The sequence below is a fragment of the Centrocercus urophasianus genome, unplaced genomic scaffold, assembly GCF_019232065.1.
Source record: "Centrocercus urophasianus isolate 14NV4802_14NV808 unplaced genomic scaffold, USGS_Curo_1.0 seq_10, whole genome shotgun sequence".
In the NCBI taxonomy this organism is placed as follows: Eukaryota; Metazoa; Chordata; class Aves; order Galliformes; family Phasianidae; genus Centrocercus; species Centrocercus urophasianus.
The window spans coordinates 50,313,945-50,335,326 of NW_024884142.1; the positions used below are offsets into that span (position 1 = coordinate 50,313,945).

The following is a 21,382-nucleotide window of genomic DNA, read 5'->3' on the forward strand; positions in this document are numbered from 1 at the left end:
GACCACTTTGTCTTATAACAACAACATTACGTCTATAAGAATCAAAGTGCCATAAAACTAGCTTTTTTCCAAGCAAGGTACATACTAAAACTACACACATCTAACAAAGTTTAAAGATCGTGATGACAGATTAGTTTCTAATGTGTTGATGTAACCTCTCCCTCTCCCCTTTCTTTTCCTTTGATTTCTGTCTTACTGGGGATACGGGGCCAGCATGGTCGATTCTGCAATTGAGGTATTTGCTAAAAATCAGGACTGCTGAGTCAGATTTCTTTTATTAAAGCTCCTAGACCACATCATTTCATGGAACAGCTTGTGCTGGATGCCATCTCCAGAGAACTGGGAGAAAAGGTTATCAGGAGTAGTCAGCATGGGTTCACCAAGAGGAGGTCGTGCTCAACCAACCTGGTGGCCTTCCATGATGTTGTTGCATGTTGGGTGGATGGGGGAAGAGTGGTAGATGTAGACTACCTTGATTATAGAAAGGCATTTGATACTGTTTCCCACAACATCCTTATAACAAAGCTGAGGAAGTGTGGGATAGACGAGTGGACAGTGAGGTGGGTTGAGAACTGGCTGACTGGTGGAGAGCAGAGGGTCATCGTTGGTGGTGCAGAGTCTGGCTGGAGACCTGTAACTAGCGGTGTTCCTCAGGGGTCGGTGCTGGGTCTGGTCTTGTTCAACATCTTCATCAATGACCTTGATGAGGGGATAGTGGCCACCCTCAGCAAGTTTGCTGATGATACGAAGTTGGGAGGATTGGCTGACACGCCTGAAGGCTGTGCTGCCGTTCAGCGAGACCTGGACAGGCTGGAGAGCTGGGCAGTAAGAAACCAGATGAGGTACAAAAAAAGCAAGTGTGAAGTCTTACACCTAGGGAGGAATAATTGCATGCACCAATACAGGCTAGGGGATGAGCTGCTGGAGAGGAGCTCTGCGGAGAGGGACCTGGGTGTCCTGGTGGACGACAGGTTGGCCATGAGCCAGCAGTGTGCCCTTGTGGCCAAGAGGGCCAATGGCATCCTGGGGTGCATTAAAAAGAGCGTGGCCAGCAGGTCGAGGGAGGTGATCCTCCCCCTCTACTCTGCCCTGGTAAGGCCTCATCTGGAGTACTGCATCCAGTTCTGGGCTCCCCAGTACAAAAAAGACAGGGATCTCTTGGAGAGAGTTCAGCGGAGGGCCACAAAGATGGTGAAGGGCCTGGAGCATCTCTCCTATGAAGAAAGACTGAGTGAACTGGGTCTGTTCAGCCTTGAGAAAAGACGACTGAGAGGGGACCTGATCCAGATTCATAAATATCTGAAGTGTAGGGGCCATTGTGGTGAGGCCTGTCTCTTTTCAGTGGTGAGTTGAGGCAGGACAAGGGGAAGCGGCTGGAAACTGCAGCACAGGAAGTTCCGCACAAATGTGCGCAAGAACTTCTGTACAGTGAGGTGACGGAGCACTGGAACAGGCTGCCCAGGGAGGTGGTGGAGTCTCCTTCTCTGGAGATGTTCAAGACCTGCCTGGATGCCTACCTGTGCGACCTGCTGTAGGGAACCTGCTTTGGCAGGGGGTTGGACTCGATGATCTCTGGAGGTCCCTTCCAACCCCTACAATTCTGTGATTCTGTGATTTCCAGTATTTCACTGAGAGTATTTAAACTGGTGCCCACATGTATTTGCAAACAGTGTTACAGAGTGGCTGAGAGCAGTAAAAATTCATTTTTCATTCATTCATAATTCATTTCATAATTCATTCAGGGACCATCCAATTGCACAGTCACCATTTTCCACAATATCTCCACCAGACAAGATTATTACGGCAGTTACTCACCACACTGAAATTTGCTGCTTCTTAGCATCTTACTTGACATGAAATTATAAGTGATAGTACATTCTTACTTTTATGGTACATGGGACAGTGATTAGAAGGAGCCAGGGTACGGTTAGTGGAATAACCATTCAACCTCATTTCTAGCTTCCAGGCTGCAAATGGCATTCTGGAAGCTAGAAATGAGGTTGAATGGTTAGTCCACTTAGAACAACAGAGCAATAGGTTCTTGGAGAGCCACGATGATGCACCACTGATGATAATGACAACCTCCTTCTTTCCATTGGTATGAGGCCATTTTTAAAATCAAAAAAGATTTGAAAGATATTTGAATTTTTAGACTAAAGACCATGAGTAAGCCTAGGGACTGCTATGCTTGGTCACAGACATTTTTAATTTGCTCTGGTATTTTTATTCCAGAAAGTCAGATGGTCCAAAAGGACACAGAAGAAATCCTGAAGCAGACAAATGCACGATAGCCTATATAAAGGAAACCCATTCACTACTTCTAGTAACTGGATGTGAACATCTACTTTTCACACACTGTCCTTGTGAAGCAGCCTTGCCATAAGGAACATGACAACTGTCACTATTCAGTCATAATGCTCAAGCTATTGTAAATATGATCTTCAGCTTATTCTTCTAAACATTTGCTTTTCATGTAATTCTATAGAGTATGTAATGAAGGTAAACCGATAACATGGAGCAAGAGAAGCATAATGGTTAACCTTGTTCACAATGTACCAGTCAATGTTATATCAGAATTATAAATATCTACAGATTTCCCACAATTAATCTAGAACTTTAGCTTTATGGACTTCGAAATTATTAAACAGAAGAAAATATGCAAATAAATCTGATGTCAAAAAGCTTCTGGAAAAACTTACCACAACTTCAGCTTCATCACGAGATATTTCCAAAACATTTTCAACCTATTTAACACAGCCTTACTCTGGCAACATCCCTGTGTATCTTCAGCTCTTCCCTCACACCACTCCTCACAACCATTGAGCAAGCCTATAGAAGCCAAAGGCATCTGAACACCTTTAAAATGTATATTCTATATATAAATGGCTTAGCCAAAATACTGATGATTTGATGCGAGTGTAAAGAAGGAAGATGCAGGCCAGGAAAGACCGAAAAGGTAGAACTGTAGGAACATTGACTCAAATGCAATAATAGTCATAGAAAAGATTTACTGAAATGAACTACATATTGGTTAATTCAGCACGTGTGCGTGTGTGCATGTGAACTAGTAGGTGCATACATGCCTTTTCAGTTGGTAAAAAGAAGTTACAACTTTAATACACTCACGCCCAAGAAAATGTGGTTTGCTGTACAAAGTTTCTGCTTTGATTTTGCACCAGGCTTCCAGCTTTAGTAAACAGGCTTCATTAATGCAACCTTTGTTTCTCAATGTGCTGTTTATGAGAGCATATGCTGCAGTTGAGAAGATGGTATGTTCATTCTCATCCATCCAATCTATTACTAAAGGAAACTAACCTTAAAAGCCTGAAATATCCATGATTAATTTTTCTTAAGAGCATTACAATACAGTACCTACCTGGAGCACTCTTCCAAATCCTAATATGTAACAATTGCAACAGATCTGTAACTTCAGGACAATGATAACTCAGTAGTGCAATATCATCATATTTAACAGAAGTTACCCATCTAATCTCTTTGGAACTGTAGCAATTTTACCCACCTGCTTACTGTAGTCAATGTATCATTTATTAAATTAGCTACTATTAAAATCCTATTTTGCTAAACTGTTTTAACACTTTCATCACAATTCCATTAAAACATTTAGAATAAGATTTAATTTCTATCCAAGCAAAACCCAATAAAAACAATAGTAGTTATAACATTCTTCTTTCTACTCTTATTTATTGCTACATTACTGGAGAAAAGATAAAGAGATGTAAATAAAAGCAAGCTGGTATAGATAATTAACCAACATCTTAACGTTAAATCAAATCAATAAGAACATTCTTAATAACTAATTATTAAAAAAATAAGGTTACAGTTAACAGGCAAAAAATCAAGTAATTCATCTTAAAAATAAAATTACATTAAAATAATAGATCTAACCTGAGTTGTTAAAAAAACATGATTTTTGTTAAACTGGAATTACTAGACACTATGAAAGACTTGAACTTGGACCTTTTTGGAATGATGAGCAGTAACTAAAAACAAGGTGCTAATCAAATAAAGGTGTTATAATATATGGTTCCAAAAGAAGAACTGTAGTGAATGTAAGTCAAACTGGTGTAAGGCAACACAATACCATACTAAAGCAACACTGGAGTGATCTCAACCTCAAAAGGAAATGGCAAGCATACATGAGTCAAAAGGGATTATAAACCTTTTCCTGGATCTCACACCTCAGGCCAGAAGAAAGCCTCCTAAGGAGAACTCCAGAGACAATGAAGCCAGACATGGTATCCGAAGGGTAGGTCTAAGGGTGTTGTGGTCCAGGTCCTGACACCACACAGCCTGCATAAGAGTCAGGGAACAGATCCATTATGAAGAAAGATTGTGCTAGAGATGGTAATTGCATTCCAGAACCCATGGTTTTGTAATCAACTAGGACTCATATTGAAGAATAAAATAGTTCAAGATTCAATGCGAGCTTCTCTAAATGAAGCACTATACATTTTTTAGATTGGAATGTGTGGTTCAGCCAACTGGAAACTTGTTGGACCTCAACAGTCTGAGAAGCTTTAGTTTTGAAGAAGGCAATTAAAAACCCAGAGAAAAGGAGAGGAGATAAATCACAGCACCAGAAATTTTACTCAAGTTTCTTCAAAAATTTCAAGACAAGGAATTGCGCTGAGTTTAACCTGAACTTTGGTATACTTCACTGCAGTGCCAGTCAAGATAATTCCAATAAGAACCTAAGTTGCAAAAGAAATGGCTGCAGAATGAACCACATCAGCATGAGAACCATATGACTGAAGTGAATTTTCTAGTAATGCTGCTGAAAGACTGTTTTGGGGAGCAGGTAAATGCTTATACACACTAAGTAGCGTACTAATGAATTTTGACAGGAAATGTGAAGGAGACATTATAAGAATAGATTATTTTGAGGACAGAGATAACTACACTATCAAAATATCAAGTATAAAACAGTTTCTCAAATAATAGAAATTAACAGTGAAATGAATAATGAGAAGCAACCAATTGAAAGTAGAAGACTGGATGCATAGCTCAACCGTCAGACCACTATTATGACAATATGACAGATCTGCTCTCTCCACAGCTGCTAAGACATATGAGGTGAGAAACTCATCAGAACGTAGGAAGTAATTTATGAAATAATACTAATACTGGTGAGATCTCATTTGAAACTAGAACTGTAAGTCTGGTCAGGTAATTTCAATAAGAATAAATTCAAACTGGATCAAGGGCAAAGAAGGATTACAAGGATTACCGTGAGCGATTTTGTTAGGCAAAATGAATCTAAGGGAGAATACAACGGTTTTCTAGTAAATACTGGTGGTGTTCTGCAGGAAAAACTAAAGACAAAGTTGTTAAAATAACAGGTAATACCTGACCTGAGGAGAGTTAAGCGGGAATTCTAAATTCCCACTAATATTCCACCATATTCCCATTAAGATGTAGGAACAGTTTTCCCCAACACTGACAATGCAGATAAAATGTCTGTTTTAAGAGAGAATCCTGATTGTTTTTTTAAAAAATAATTATCTATTACAATTGCACATCATAACAGAGGAATGATGATTTTCCAGACAAGGAATTGCTCAACATTTGACCTGAACTTCAATATATTTCAGTGTGGTGCCATAAGAGAGAATTCCAACAATTGGAATACTAATACATAAATCCAAGTTGCAAAATAACAACTCAGACTCAGTGACAAAAGAGGTTTTTTTAAGCTTTATGCTCCTAAGCAATTTATTTAATATCATCTATTTTTATCTGGAATTACCTGTTAAATCTACTAAACAAAATCTAAGAGAAATGTTTTATTGGCAAACCTTAGAAAAATATCCCACAACTTCCCATGTAGTTACAAATGTTGAAGTGATCCAATATCCTCGTGTACCAATTTTGAGCTGCACTGATATAGCAATAGTTCAACACAATCTGGCTTTTTAAGTGTTATGTTTAATGCACATATAAGAAAGATACGTACCTTCAGCTTTACATTTTATTTTAATCTGGACACAGCAACATTTCACCTTACAGCATTTGCTACGTACATAGTTTTTAGCTGGTAGAGCTATTACCAATTCAATCTAGCTCCTGTCCCTATCCTGAAAAAGGCTGCAAACCAAGTAAAAGTATCCTAAAGTGGTAGCTGGCTCACTATCTGGATCACATTTAAAGACACTAAAAAATTATCTGCTTTGATTTTAACAACAAAATGCAAAGCATGCAAAGGTAGCATCTAACAGACTGACACTGAGAGCTTTTAGTCATAGGTAAATTAGTTTTAGAAGAAGGAAGAAGCAGCAACATTTTGATTAGGGATTATTTTGTATGAGATGGCTTTCAGAACATTTATTACTCCTTTAAAAATGTTCAGAAAGGCATCAAAAAGTCCTAAAGTTACTAGGAGATTTTAAAAAAAATAAAAATGCACAAGAACTCAGCAGAAGCCAGTTTCTCAAGGTTGGCCTAATTTAAAAGTTTAGCAGTATAGCTGCCATTACCCACGTACAAAACTATGCACACAGTCCACAACTAACACAACCACGCGAACAAGACTGCTCATGCAGATGTCACAGTGACAGCAGTTTTGATCTGCTTATTGTCTATTTGGCAATAAGAAATGACACCAGTAGAAAAACCTATTTCCTCCCAGTGTTTTTATGTCCCGTAAGGTGTGCAGTCAACACACCATTTAGATAGTAAAGGTTTCTTTCATTAGTTGTCTTTACTCTTAGAATCAGTTCAATACATTCCATGACAGCTGAGTGTGACTTCTGTCATCTATTATGCATACCACCAATATTAGAGAAGATAGAAACTTCTGACTAGTGCTCCGTTTACATAACACCATCATAAACTAAAAAACTCACCACTGAAATAGCAACAGAAAAAAACAATGTTCCTGCATTTGCCCTGTACTTACTGTAAAAGAAACCTCATTTGTAGCTCCTGTCTGGAAACAGAACTTGATTTCAATTTCCTGATACCTTGCTGCATCTGAGTAAAGCTCCAAACAATGCATTGATAATAATAACACCGACAAATTAATGTATCAATAAAGAAAACGTTTTCTATATTTCAGCACACAACACTCTAAGTGAAATTCTTTTACACAAGCTACCTGTAATTATGAAATATTAATCTGTGTGACGTTTCACAACATAGAAAATGGCACATGAATGTAACCATCCTTTAAAGATCAGGGCCAAGACAGTACATGATTTCACTTAAATATTTTAGTCAAGAGTACTTCATGAAATCAAAGCACTTCGAAGTGACGGGTGTATTGCCAAAGCCAGTATATAGTTTAAGAAAAAAATCAAAATTTCAGAGTCATTACTAGACTATCTAACAACGAAGTGACAAGTTCTATAAGTGAAGGACATAATCTCAAGACACTTTAATTCCTCCAGAAAGAAAAGTGACCTCTAGGAAAATGATGTGCTATAATTTGTTTCTCAACCTTCAGTAGCTTTGATCTTGAAAAAGATGGCATGTAACATTGTCTGGACCTCCTTCTACATATAACAAATCTAAGCATTATCTCCAGGTAAAGACAACTTGATCAGCAATTTCTAGGAAAAAAAAAAAAAAAAAAAGTACTCTAGTCATTTATTATTCGATTTGGTATATAAAAAAAAAAAAAAAAAAAAAAAACCACCAACAAACAAACACTCAAACAATTACTATTTATATGGTGAAGTGAAAAACCCAAGGGGGGGGGTATCAATCCCATTCTCAGTCTAAGGGGATTCAAATCCTCTGCATCACTCTAACAATGTCCCAAAAATAAACGTCAGACCAAGATGAGGCAGCTTGAACAGATTTGTTATACAGTCAGAAATGTAAGAACCAACAACAGAAGATGTAGTTTTATAACTGGGTACAAAATCTGACAGTACTTCCCTGATGTTCTGAACCATGAATACAACTTAAAACTGTTGGATTCAATGCTGTATTGAGCTACATTTAGTTCAAGAGACTATTTTCTGGTATAGATCTCTCAAAGCACTTGTACACAGGGCTTCTTTATTTTGCTAATACCGTGCACAGAGATACCAGGGTGCTTAAAAAAGCCAAGTCAGCAAACTGAAATTTGGATCCTTTTATGCCTTTGTGAATATGTGGCTTCTTCTGTCAGAACTTGAGATCCCAAACACTAGACTTTGTTGCTTTGAAGTCACACCAGGACAGATTCATGTATTAAATTTCAGTCATTCACTAGAATTCAAAAATGGATACAAGCATACAAGTATCAAATCAACCTAAAATCCCATCGTCAGATAAACGGATCATAGACCTCTCTAGGACTGTATTTCAAACACACCTCCCTAAAGCCAAACAAAAACAAGCTATCTTCAGATCTACTGTAAGAGCTCATTTCATTACTGTCTCCACTTCCAGTCTGGAACTGACCAGGAAGGTCAGGAAGTGACCACCACTGATTACGGATGACCTCTGCCAATTTATGTTTTGGTTTTCAATTGGGTTAGCCTGGACTACTCCAAAGAGATTAACAAATGTTTATGAGTGAAAACTTTGACTCCTAATGAATATAAGAAACATTTCAAAGTTCCTTGATTCTCAACAAAATCAGCCCAGGAAAGAGCATACCATAGTGGAAAAAAAACAGGGCGTTCAACAGCTACACACAGATACAAACTCCCAGCAAAACACAGTATTCAAATATAGTGTTCTCGCTTTGGTAAAAAGGACTGTCACAAAAAAATTTCCCCATGGAAAGCAAACATAAAGACTAAATAACAAAGAATTGTGAGGAAGCACAAAGCCGCAAGCCTGTACAGTTTTCTTTTATTCAGATATCCTGAAGATGAAGTAGTTGAGCATGAGAGAACTAGTGAGCAAAAGGAAAACAGTTTTCTCATCATTATAATACAATGAAAAACTACACAAAAACTTCTGTGCATCTGCTATTTCTGGCTCTCACCTTCTCTAATTAACAATCAAAATCCTGAACAGCAGCACGTAAGGCAGAGAAAAGTCATTGTGAGGTTTTTCTAAATGAAGTATTTCAGGTTTAAAGGTATGACAGCATATTGAAGGACTAGACATCCAGTCTTCCATGGCACTCAGTAACACCGTTGTGAAGACCAGGAAGCTGATGTGAACTCTGATAAATAAGGCAATAGTATTGTAATGATTACAAAAAGATAGCTATCATATCCTACATATTTCTTCTTTTTTTTTCCTGTCTCATTTACCACCAATATTTCAAACATATAAGAACGCGTTAAAAAAACCTCCTACATGCAAATATTACAGATGTGTATGTACTATTTATACACACAGTATGTTTTCAATCATTTTTTTTAAAGAAACTACATTAAAAGTAACAGAGTTAAGAAGCACTATCAGACTGATACCTATGCAGCAGATTAGTGGTTAAGAGTCCCATTAAATCTTTAAAGTTTATTTACCTGTTGATCACTTGATGTACGTTGCTGAACTGCATCATGGCTCACAGAGCCTTTTTTGACTTGTATCCTGCCAGGTGGAGGAGGAATCACACCTGAATAAGAAGCTGAATTATCAGCATCTGAAGAATACAAGGCCGTGTGTCTTGATTCTTGTTCATTTTTTGACACAACAAATCTGGGAAGAGGGAGATCCTTCACTGTTTAAAAAAAGAAAAAGAGAGCAGGCCATTTACTGTATACAAGTATGAATTTTAAAAATAAAACATGCACTTTTTTTTGTAGTTGAAACTTCATGCGTGCCTCGATTACTTAGACATCAAGACTGTTACCACCAACCCCTTCTAGTCAGAAAACAGCAAGTGCCTTTTCTGCATCATACTTCATGTTTCTGCTACCCAAGTTCTGATACAAGACTTCACATAGCTCTATAAACTTAACACTTATCACTATAAGTCTGCACAAAATGCAGTAGCAATCATCCAATCTAGCTGTTGTCACAGCTGCATTTATAGTAGACAGTACAATTTAGCCTTTTTAAAAAGATGGCAAATATTGCTTGAACATGTGTGCACACCTTTCTATGTGAGAAGCTGAACTAGTTGTTTTAATGGAATACAACTGGGAATATTCCACTATCAATTTATTTTTTTAAAAAGAACACCTAACCTTCTACAAAAATTTCCTACCAAAAAACAAACAAACAAACAAACAAACCAAAAACCAAAGCAGAAAGTCCTTAGCTTTATGGTTTACAACTATAGAAGTGTTCTATCTCTCACTCCAAGACCTGTACCATTTTTCTGAATCCCAACCAGATTTCTCAATAGTCCATTGTGAATCAAAATAAACTGAATTTGCCACACAGATTACTCATCTTTGCTGTGTTGGAAAAGCAATTTAGAGTACGGGTGAAGTTCAATTCCTCCCGTGGATTGCTGTATGAAGATTACATAGAACACTAGAACTTCTGATACAAGGGAATTCTACTTTGAGTCTACTGGTTGCTTCAACATAAGGTTTTGGCATGAGGTATCTAGCACTATCTCACAAAATAACATCCAAAGCTCACCAGAAACAGAAAACACAGCATTGTCATCTTTAAAAACAAGACTAGATAATACAAATTTGTTCTTACTGTACTACTGAACTTTTACATGGCAACCGAAAAAAAATGCCATTTTTTACTTCTCTTCTGACTTTTCCCCATAACAGCAGAAAATCACATTTTAACATTGCATTTGTTATAATTCAGAAATCCTTGAATTACAAATGCTACAGTAGTTATTAATGGAAATATGACATTAAATTAGAAAAATTTATAAAAGTTCTCTGCATTTCTCAGGCCCACATCTTTATTAACATTTTCTTCCACCAAAACCAGCATTTTATACTTAGAAAACAAACATTACTTCTGAACAGACACTGCTCATTAACGTCTCAATTTTTAGCTTACTGGAAGGAAAATTTGCTGGGACAGCAAAAATAACAAACAAACCAAACAGCCAGATTTAGAAGCTTGTAATATAATAATTAAAGCCAGTATTTTTAGTAAACTACATCTGTGTAATCATAAAAGCACTTGGTTAATTGAAAATCAACTGGATAATAATTACGTTAAATGGACTTAGAACCCCAAATTTGACTGTAGTCTGCACTCAGTAATTCACATAAAACCAGCCTCCTGCCTGCTGAAGAGGAACGCGGGAAACCAAGGAGCAAAAGGAAAAGGAAGGGAAGAGAAAACATAGAATAGTGAAAAAGACAACCACTGCATAAGAAATATGCATAGTTTACACAAATAAAAAGTCATCTTGAAGTAAAATCTTTAAATATTTCACTTCGAAGAGAAAAAGAGCATAAAGGATGGCTCTAACAATTCCTCTTCAAGCCTTCCTGCAGATGGACTGTGGATAGAGCCCTACTGACCAGGCTACTGAAACATAATTCTCAAAGGAAGATAACCCAAGCTCAGAATCATTATGAATCTTTCAGCCTGCTATATTTTAGCTATTTAGTAGCTGCAGAAAAATTTCTCGAACTACTCTAGGAGCAGGGACTTCATGGAGAAGACTAGAATCACTGCAACCAAGGCAACAGACAACCAAAGCTAAAAACAGCTAGGGTAAAAATAAATGTTCTGTCGATTATACTTGTTGTATTTGGTAGGTTTGGAACGAGCTACAGAAAATTACTCCTAGAAGTCTAGAAAACATGACAAGTATTTCTAGCTCTGCAATAAATCAAAGAAATGTATTCCATCACAAATTCCAATTTTCATTTTTTGGAATTAGTTCTGTACTTCATTTTGATGCCTTTCTTCAAGTTTCCTCTGATACAACCCAAGCTTTTTTTTTTTTTTTTTTGTATTAATAAACTCAGTTAAGCTACCTTACATTAAAATAAATCGAGCACACAAAAGCATGGAAATAAGTTACATACGGAGATCGTAGAATTTGCCTTCTTTCATGGGCATTTGATGAGAAATCCCACCATTGTTTATCAAGTTAGTTTTATCAGATATTAGGAATTGAAGGTCCTTCTTCCAACTCACTGATTCTAGGGCATTCTGCTACAATTTGCCAAAGTTTTAGAACTTTGGAACATTCAGCTCAAGAACTAGTGGAACAGCTTATAAGTATGGTGATTTATGAGCAGAAAGGAACTTCAATGCTAGCAAAGTGTTGAATAAAACCATGCACTTTTCCAAAAAGCTACAGAAACACAGAAGTAGTATAAACTGTTTGTAGAAGCCTATAACAAACATAACTCTAAAGCATGCGATGATTCTTTACTTCTTCATAGGACTGAAGTATTTGAGAAAGCTATTAGATTGTTTTTACTGTATTCTCCTTACTTACTAGGTTTAATCTATACTCTTGGAAAAGTTTGCATTTGTTACTATCAAGGTTCTAAAAACTCAGCAAGTACAAAAGCATGCAAATGCTACATTCCCCTTCTCCTTCAAATTTTCATTGCTCCAATTAATACTTTATTCAGTGGGTACAGCATACAAGTTATCACACGATTGTCTGCAGAATCAACTTGTACTCCACACAATAGTCAGTAGAATTTGTCCACTTGGCCTATGATAACAGTACTTACCTCAGTGAACAGGAGGTAAGGTACCTCATCTTACATTTACTGCTTAAGAACAGATTGCTTCAGTCTTTCCACAACTGGTATTTTTAGATTATCAATGTGTACAGAAAGACAAACCACATTAATTTACAAGATTGCTCTCCCAGAATCCGTAAGCAAAGTACAACTCGAAACCAACCCACTCCCTCTCCTTTGCTTTACCTGTATTTAAGCTTTCCACTCTTAGAGGGAGACCTGACTGGGCCACAGCAACGAGTTTCAAAGCAATATAAAACTGACTTCTTCCAAAATAGCCAAGTCTTGTTGCACCGCAGAGCTCCATAATCTGCAATGAAACACAGTTAATTCTGTGAGGAAACTTAAAAATACAAATTGCTTTAAAGAGGCAATTTCATATATTCAGAAGCAGTAGATCTTGCATTAAATAACTGTAACAACTTAATATGAAATCCCTATATAGTAGATGGCAAGACTTAAAGCATATGATATTCTTCACAGCCAGCAAAAGTTCCAAGTCTAAAACTGAGGTTTCCTTCAAATTTTTTTTTCCTTTTCTTTCACCTCTTTTTAGAGGTTCTACACATTTGATGGAAAAGAAGAGAACATGCTAGCTGCCAAGGGTCTTCAGAAAAAAGAAAATTCCAAAAAAACCACACAACTAGAAAGCCCATAAGAATCCTACTTCACCACTATTAGCAGCTATACTGTCTTTGTTTCTTAAGCAACTGCTACAGAAAATCTACTTTTAAGAACGTTCAACATTTTTAGAATTATGCTGATTGCTAGATATAATTCAGAAACTAAATAAGGATTTTCAAGTAATCACCATACAAAATTGAAAAGCACATTACTGATCATATCAGAGAAATAGTCCTGCCCCTTATTTTTGCCTGAAAATTTCCATAACTATTAGAATTTATTAAAAGTGAACGAATGTTCATAATTTCAAATGCTATCTTCTATCCTATTCTGATATGTTTGAAATAGCTCAATTTCTAACTTTTAAGGTTAACCTATAAAGCATTCATTCAGAACACAAAGGAGTATTTACCACCATTCACAGTATTTTCCATTCAGAGAGACCTAGACAGGCCCCACTTGTGGGTCCAGGAGAACCTCATGAGATTAAAAAACAAAAAGAAAAAAAAACAACAAAAGAACAAGGGCACCCAGGCCACAACTTTCCCCACTATCCCTGTAAGCTGGTAGACAAGAAGGTAGAGAACAGCCCCACTGAAAGTGACTTAGAGGTACTGGTGGATGGCAGGTTGGATGTGAGCCAGCAATGTGCCCTCACAGTCCAGAAATTCAACCATATTCTAGGCTGCATCAAGAGGCATGGCCAGCAGGTTAAGGAAGGTAATCCTGTCTCTCTGCTCCGTGCTGGAGAGACTTCACCAGAGGTACTGTATCCAGATGTGGAATTCTCAGAACAAGAGAGAGACAGACCTATTGAAGCGCATCCAGAGGAGGGTCACAAAAATGATCCTGGTGTGGAACATCTCTACAAGGACAAGCTGAGAGCTGGAGCCATTTAGCTTGGAGAAGAGAAGGCTCTAGGGAGACCCGATGCCAGTGGTGATACTCAGAGTCAGGCTGGACAGGTCTCTGAGAAGCCTCATCTAGCTGAAGATATCCCTCCTCGTTGTAGGAGAGCTGGTCCCATGGGCCTTTAAAGGTCCCTTCCAAAATGCACATACACCAGGACAGACAAGAGAATGCAGAACTTCAGGTTCTTCAAATAATGACATCATATGTTCTATTTAATTTAAGAAATACAGCACAAAAGTGAAGTTATCCCATTCCTTTCTTTCCTTGGTGCTATGTAATGCAGAGGCAATCCTATACCTTTTGTTATGAAATTATACAAATGTTGGTCCCTCCCAATGGCAGCCACGTATTCAAACATGCTGACTGCACTCCCCCAACCTCAGGGGCCTGCAAATCTGATATGGGTAGCACATTCCTGCTTCTGAAAGTCGTTGGCAAGATGACACATCCCAAATCTGACTAAATTCAATAATCCCGACTCTTTAACACATAAAGCAGTCTCATCTAGACTGTAATGATTCAAACGAGATACAATGATCCTGTTGGACACCATCATGAAAGGCTTGCTGAAGTCAAGGCAAATGACAGTGCTCTTCTCCCCTCACCCAGTTCTATGGTCTTTCCATCACAGCAGGCCATTTGCTTGACAAGTATCCTTGATGAATCCGCACTTGCCAATCCCAGTCACTACTTTTGTCTTCCTGTCCTGAGAAATGGCTTCCAAGTGAACTTGTTCCATAATTTTCCCAGGGACTAAAGTGTAGCTGATCAGAATGAAGTTCCCTGAACCCTTGCTCCTCTTGAAGATGGCTGCAACCCATCTTTTTTCAGTCACCAAGGCCCTCTAATCTTTACAACAGTTCAAAGATAAAGCAGGCTTGCAATGACATTCGCTTGCTCTCACAGTATTTTTGGAATCATCTGGTCCTATGAACTCGATATGTAACCAAGCTACTCTAGGATACCTGTTTTAGCAGAGGGGTTGGACTGGATGATCTCCAAAGGTCCCTCCCAACCGCTATACTGTGATGTTTTTTGAGACATCCATCTTCTTACACTACTACAAGTTTCTTCTTTTGAAACCATTCCCAGGATCAAAAGCCTACAAGAAGCTGACTGTAATGATAATTCAGAGAAGGCACTGAGAATCTCAGCATCACCTACATCAAGTGGCACTAACTCCCCCCTCACCCTTCACATCGCAGCACAGTCACATTTTCAATTTAGCAGATCTAGTCTCTTGATGCATCTTCTCAGTTTCCTAACTACTGGAATGAACTCACTAGGCTTAAAGAAATTTGTCCAGAAAGAACTCCCTGCTCTCATGAGAAACAGTTCTGAAGGACAGATGACCTCACAGTTACTTTTTGTTGGGAAACTGCAACTGAGAAACAGTCAACATTTTCACACAGCAGAAAATGAACCACGAGGTCCATGAGGAGTTAGACTGTATGCTTCACCACTGCTGAAACAGAAAAGACTTCAATCGTTGTGCAATCAAGCACAGGTTTATTAACTAAAGCAGAGTTGCAAATGGCCCAACAAAAGGTTTCTTGGGTATTTCCTTACCATGCAGCAGGATTCTCGGACCTCATGAAAGTCGTTGTGAAGCCTGTCACAGAAAGGATTGGGAAGTTGACAAAGACTCAGTCCCAAAGCAGTTCCTAGAGGATCAGGAGGTCTATCGCTCTGCATAGAGCTTATAAATCCTTCTGGACAGAAGCTAGCAGCATTAACTAACATGGGTACATCTGCTTCACACACTGTCCTACAACACCTATGTTATTTGTGTTTTCCTAATATGGCATTCTTGCAGTGTGATGTCTGGACAGAAGTCAACAGATTTTTTTTAAGGTTCATTAATCAAAAGAAAATAGTTTATATTTCAATATGGTACATTAGTGTCAGTACACATTAGACTACCAGAAATTCCCTATGGAAACAAATTACAGTAAACTGACAGGTGAGAGCTCAAAGAATAAAAACTTTAAGGAATTAACTATGGAAATTGCCCATACTTAGCAAAAGGCTGAAAAAACACTATGTTTAAATGACTGGCAGCAGAGTTTCAGTAAGAGATAGCACAAACAAAACCAGTACAATAATAAATTATTGTTTTTTCTTTTTTTTTTTTTTAAAGCATGTTTTCGAAGACTGATGATTACCCATGTACTTGACTATACCTAAAAAAAGCTCGTTGATCCTGGGATCTAACATTTACAGATGAATAACTGAGCAAAATCTGGAAAAGCTTTTTATGACAGGAAGCAGTGACACAGGTATTTGGAGCCTATGCAATCATTGGGTAGTATTGGTTTTTGGCAATTCAAAGTCAGTGCTGGACTAGAAACAGTTGTTTTTGGAGCGGGTCAGTATTGCCAGGTTGAAGAAAAACACTTCAGCTGAAGACTGGATTAATCATTAAGCTACAATGGCAGTAAGCATTAGAGGGGAAAGACAAGCATGAATTCAAAGGAGAGAAGTGTAGGAGAATACATTTAAATATCATGAAAACTGAAAAACACTGAGGATACAGAAAAATGGAATGCCCTCACGCTGCTGAAGAAGGAGCCGTCAAATCCTCTCAAAGAAAGTCAAAGGAGACCTTCCTTTCAAAAAGACTGTAACCCAATCAGACACCTGACTGATGGTTGAGTAAAATCATTAAATGCAAAGACCTGCTGAAGACCCCTGAGCTCACTGACAATACGCTTGAACAAACCCAAAACAGTCTACCTATAATCTCCTCAAAGGAGGATTTAAATACTCAACAGGGAGTAAGCTATACTGACAGGAAAAAAAAATAAATCAAGGGATTGCTTCTGAGATTTGTTTTATTTTTAGGAATTTCATCTTCTGAGGACTATAGAGGATAAGGATTTTCCTAAAACACTCCATTCCAAGGAATGCAAAGTCATCTTCAAGACAAAATGCTCTTTTATTGTTTTCACCTCCTTAGGTAGGAAGATCCTGACATGGCACTGTTGCAATTAAGCAAATTAGTGGTGACAACTTTCTAAAGATCCAGAAACTGTTGACACAAAAAACAGTTTGGGATTTTTTAATTATAAAATTGCACACACAGTCCTTTTCCATACTACAAAGAAATAACACCAGCATCAGTAGCATTAGGAGTTGGCACAGATCAGACATACATAGGAAATGGTAGGTTGACAAAGAACCTCTTTCCAAGCTCTTATCTTCTAGAACTTCTACAGATATAAAATAAGAGGTCCTTGGACCTGGAGATGCTTGTTAAGAAAACCAAAACAACAAAAAAAAAAACCTAAAAGTTTTAAAATCCCAAGTGAAGCGGAACAAATCGCATCTCTATCAAATGTGTTAAAATGTACTTTTCACAAGTCAGACAAGCTTTCTCAAAACGTGTTCAAGATTATCACACTCCCTTGCCCCTAGGCTCTTTTGCAAGGCAAATCAAGCCCACAATCTGCAAACATTATGTGTATAAAAGCACAACCATTTATAACTTCTTCAATGGTAAGGAATAAAGGAAGATACACGCCACCTACGCAGTAAAGATTTAAAAACATCTTTCAGCTGCTTGGACAGAGCTGCTGAAGTACTAATCATTCCACAGAAGAAAGTTGTAAGGAGCAAGACTGAGGCAATTTTTCATGATTGGCAGTGACAACACAAACAGTGGATGTAGAGGGAGTGAACGAGCTCATTGCTGGGCTTCTGTATCACATCAACTAAACTAGGATGTTAAGTTTACTATCCACTAAAAATATACAAAGTTATTATTATGTATGTGTATTTGTATACATAAATCACACACTGATATTAAGAAGCAGAACTGGGATCCCAATGCACATTTTGGTCTCAATTTTATAAGCACATTCTTAATTTGAGGTATTCTAGTAGTCCAATTATTGAGCTTTATTTTTTTTTTTTTAATTATATACACAAAGAAGCCTTGCCTAGAACCACAGAACAGCTGAGCTTGGAGACAGCCTCTGGAGATCACCCAGACCAATCACCTTGGCTCAAAGCTACAGCGTTTTGCTTAGGGCATGTACAGTTGGGTTCTGAGTACATCCAAGGATATACAAGGAGACTCTACAGAGTCCACCTTTTCCCTTGTTCAATTACCCTTGCAGAAAGTTTTTTCCTGTGCTTAAATAAAGCAAGGATCAGGAATTATATCATACGAACCATGCCCAGAGTTGCAAAACAAGTTTTCGCGCAAGTTTGAAAACTGAAGTTAAAGCAGACCATGTAAATACACTTTTGCTTCAGTACTTTTTACACAATTTTCCAGTTTCACTGTGCATACTGACCATAATGTTTTATTGAAAAAACAAGCAATACACTGAAAAAGAAACCAAGGGTCTATTTCAGATTTAAAAAACTGAGGAGAAGCAGAAAGAATAACCTGTATTCTGTTTTCAGGTAATTCAATGAAATGTAACTATGACTAGAGATTAACTTTCATTCACAGTTTAAGATAAAAAACATGATGTCAATAACATTACTTTTGCATCCCATTTGCAGTCATTCATTGATAAGAATCCTAAAGCTCTTCGCAGATAAACGTTAAGCAGAAAATGACATATGGTGTCTAATGTAAGTTTACTGCAAAACAGATTCATACTGGGTACTAAAATGTGTTTCACACAAAGGTGCCCTTCTGAAGTCAGGAATCCACTCGTCTCAGCTACAATAAAAATTACCCGCAACTTTACAGGGCAATGTAATTTGGTATAAAGGCAGTTGAAAAAAAATATTTCTCAGGAACGTATATTCCAGCAGAAAAATATTACCATCACTATATATAGAAAACCCATGAAAATCTCCATCATGTTTTTTTTCTTAATTGAATATATCTTTCCTCACAATTCTTTACCTTCATTGTTCAGTAGCCATCTGTTAGTAGATCAATTTCTGCCACTCCATTGAAGTGGATCTATTTCACTAACTGCAGACAACTGTCCTCCAGGCTGACAGTTTTGTAATTACTCTCTTACCTACCACTGGCTAGCCAAAGAAATATTGATCAGTTTTTAATCAAGAATTTTGCAGTTTTCTGCAGAAAAATCTCACTTGACAGGTAGCTTCTGAGATGCGACAGTTGTTTATGGCACTGTATAGCAGCAACAAGACAGAACTGACAAAGATCCTTCTTCTGATGGGTTATTTTTAACCAAGACAAGTCTCTGACCTAGTTCCCTGCAGGGCTCCACAGACCTTGGCACGTGGAGGCACTCGGGAAGAAATAAAAAATGGAGACAGGACAAACAAACTGCCGCTAAAAGAAACGGCCCAAGCGTTACACAGGATTTTATGTTTCACCACTACTGGCAATGTATGGCAAATATTTTAACAATCTTAAAGCCACCCCAAGTTTATTTGCAGAATGCATTTATGAAGGATAGAGAGTGGCTATATTTAATCCAGTTAAGTATGAAGTAGAAAACTTTCATATGCTGAACAGCAAGGCTAATATTACCTCGATTTAATACATAGTTACCTTGCTAGGTACTTCAGATATATAGTACCAACTAGTTGAATGTATTTACTACTAAAAATATGCAAACACAAGCTACGTATTTGGGACACTGATGTGTTTTTAAGTCTTACTGACTATTCCAGAAAGACTGATCTCAGACAAAGCCACAAATCTGGCTTCAGAATACAAGTCTTTAAACAAATAAAACCTATAGCACTGAAGTACTTACAAGAGGACACATACTCTTGGGAACAAACCATTAAGAGTCTCCCACTGCCCGTATATACAGAGCATATACTTACCCACCCTTGGTTTTCCCACACTGCATGTATCCACTGCTAAAATATCACTGGGAAAAAACCTAATGGATAGCTCCAAGTGTAACAGTCTGCACATACTCAAGAGTTAAGCTCCCCTATTACACAGGTCATTTCAGGTTCAAACACGCACACAAATCAAGCATTTCAGAATTAATCACCTCAGAAATAAATAAGTTAATTAGTTGTTCAAAAAAGATGACCCATTATTTTCAACTCTCAGATAAATGATTCTGCTCCGGTACTTTAGAATTTGTTTTACGGAGGTGTCCATTCTCTCAGTCAGCCCACAGTAAGGGTTGGCAAATTTGGAGTCAAGCTTTCATTCTGTTAATAGAAAAGCAGCAAAAACATATGAAAAGCTGCTATGACACATGCACAAAATAAATGCTTCTTTTAATAACTGAATGCACTGAATGCTACAATTAAAAAAAATGAATTCACAATATTTCCACCTATTTTTTTGAGCTAGTTATATTTTAGATCTTTTACTTCAAAAGCAGTATTTTTTCCCCACAGATATTACATATAAAATCAAATTTTCATAAATATATAACACTATCCCTGTGCAATAGCTCAGTATCACAACATTTCTCACACTCACTCTCTCAAAAAAAAAAAAAAATAAGGAGGAAAAAATATGATGAAAAAAAGCTCACCAGTTGAGGCAAGGACAGGGAGATCACTCACCAGTTACCATCAGTGCTACAAACAGACTCAGGGTAAGAAAGATTAACCTAACTTGTTGTCTGTTGATGTTGATAACAGACAAGGACAGTGAGAACTAAAACTTAACACCTTACTCCCCATGCACCCTCTTATGCGTCCTCATCCCAAACAGTGCAAGGGAAAAAAGAATGGGGGCCACAGTCAGTTCATAATGCTTCATTTCTTCTTCATGGTCCTTAAAGTACATGGTGTCCCCTCCCATGGGATATCCCAAACGAATCCCAGCTGAGTTTCCCACAGACTGCAGCTCTCGAGCACTGCTCCAACACAGCTCCATACACAGGGCCCACCCTTCAGGAGTGTCCTTCATGGGCAGCAGCTCCCCTAGACTTCCTGCTCCACCTTAGGCTCCTCCATGGCTGCATGTGGAGATATGCTCTACACAGTGCCTGTAGGCTGCATGGGAACAGCTTTCTTCTCCATGGGCTTCTCCTGGACTTTAGGGAACTTCTGCTCCATGCCTGGAGCGCTTCCTGCCCTCTTTCCATGCTGACATTGGAGGCTGCAGGGCCACTTCCTCACATTTTCTCACTCCTCTCCCAGCTGCTGCTGCCCAGCAGTTTTTCCCCTTCCTTAAATCTGCACTCCCTGAGGCACAACCAGCACTGCTCATAGCTCAACTCAAAAAACACCTGAAACAGATTAAAGTTCATTCTAAGGAGTAATCCACACCATTAGATAAAAGGGCCTCTAAAGCAGGAAGCTCTTCACTTGAGACAACTTATCAGTAAGGTAGCAAGAGAACTTTTTAAGTCTGCAGTGGGTAGTACATCCTGCAAATTGAA

At 37.9% G+C, this 21,382-nt stretch overlaps 1 protein-coding gene across 8 annotated transcripts in view; it reads right to left on the reverse strand.

Annotated features, from left to right (window-relative positions):
- REPS1 (RALBP1 associated Eps domain containing 1) overlaps positions 1-21,382 on the reverse strand; it is a 62,954-nt gene that overhangs the window by 32,348 nt on the left and 9,224 nt on the right. For 6 of the 8 annotated variants that reach the window (XM_042810296.1, XM_042810287.1, XM_042810278.1 and 3 more), the window contains exons 2-3: positions 12,732-12,855; positions 9,432-9,628 (exon numbers count right to left, since the gene is read on the reverse strand). In XM_042810296.1, coding sequence (XP_042666230.1) covers positions 9,432-9,628; positions 12,732-12,855 — 321 coding nt within the window. Of the gene's footprint in view, positions 1-4,180; positions 4,312-9,431; positions 9,629-12,731; positions 12,856-13,979; positions 14,136-21,382 lie in introns of those variants that run through there. The other 2 variants (XM_042810315.1, XM_042810329.1) reach the window with 2 other exon arrangements.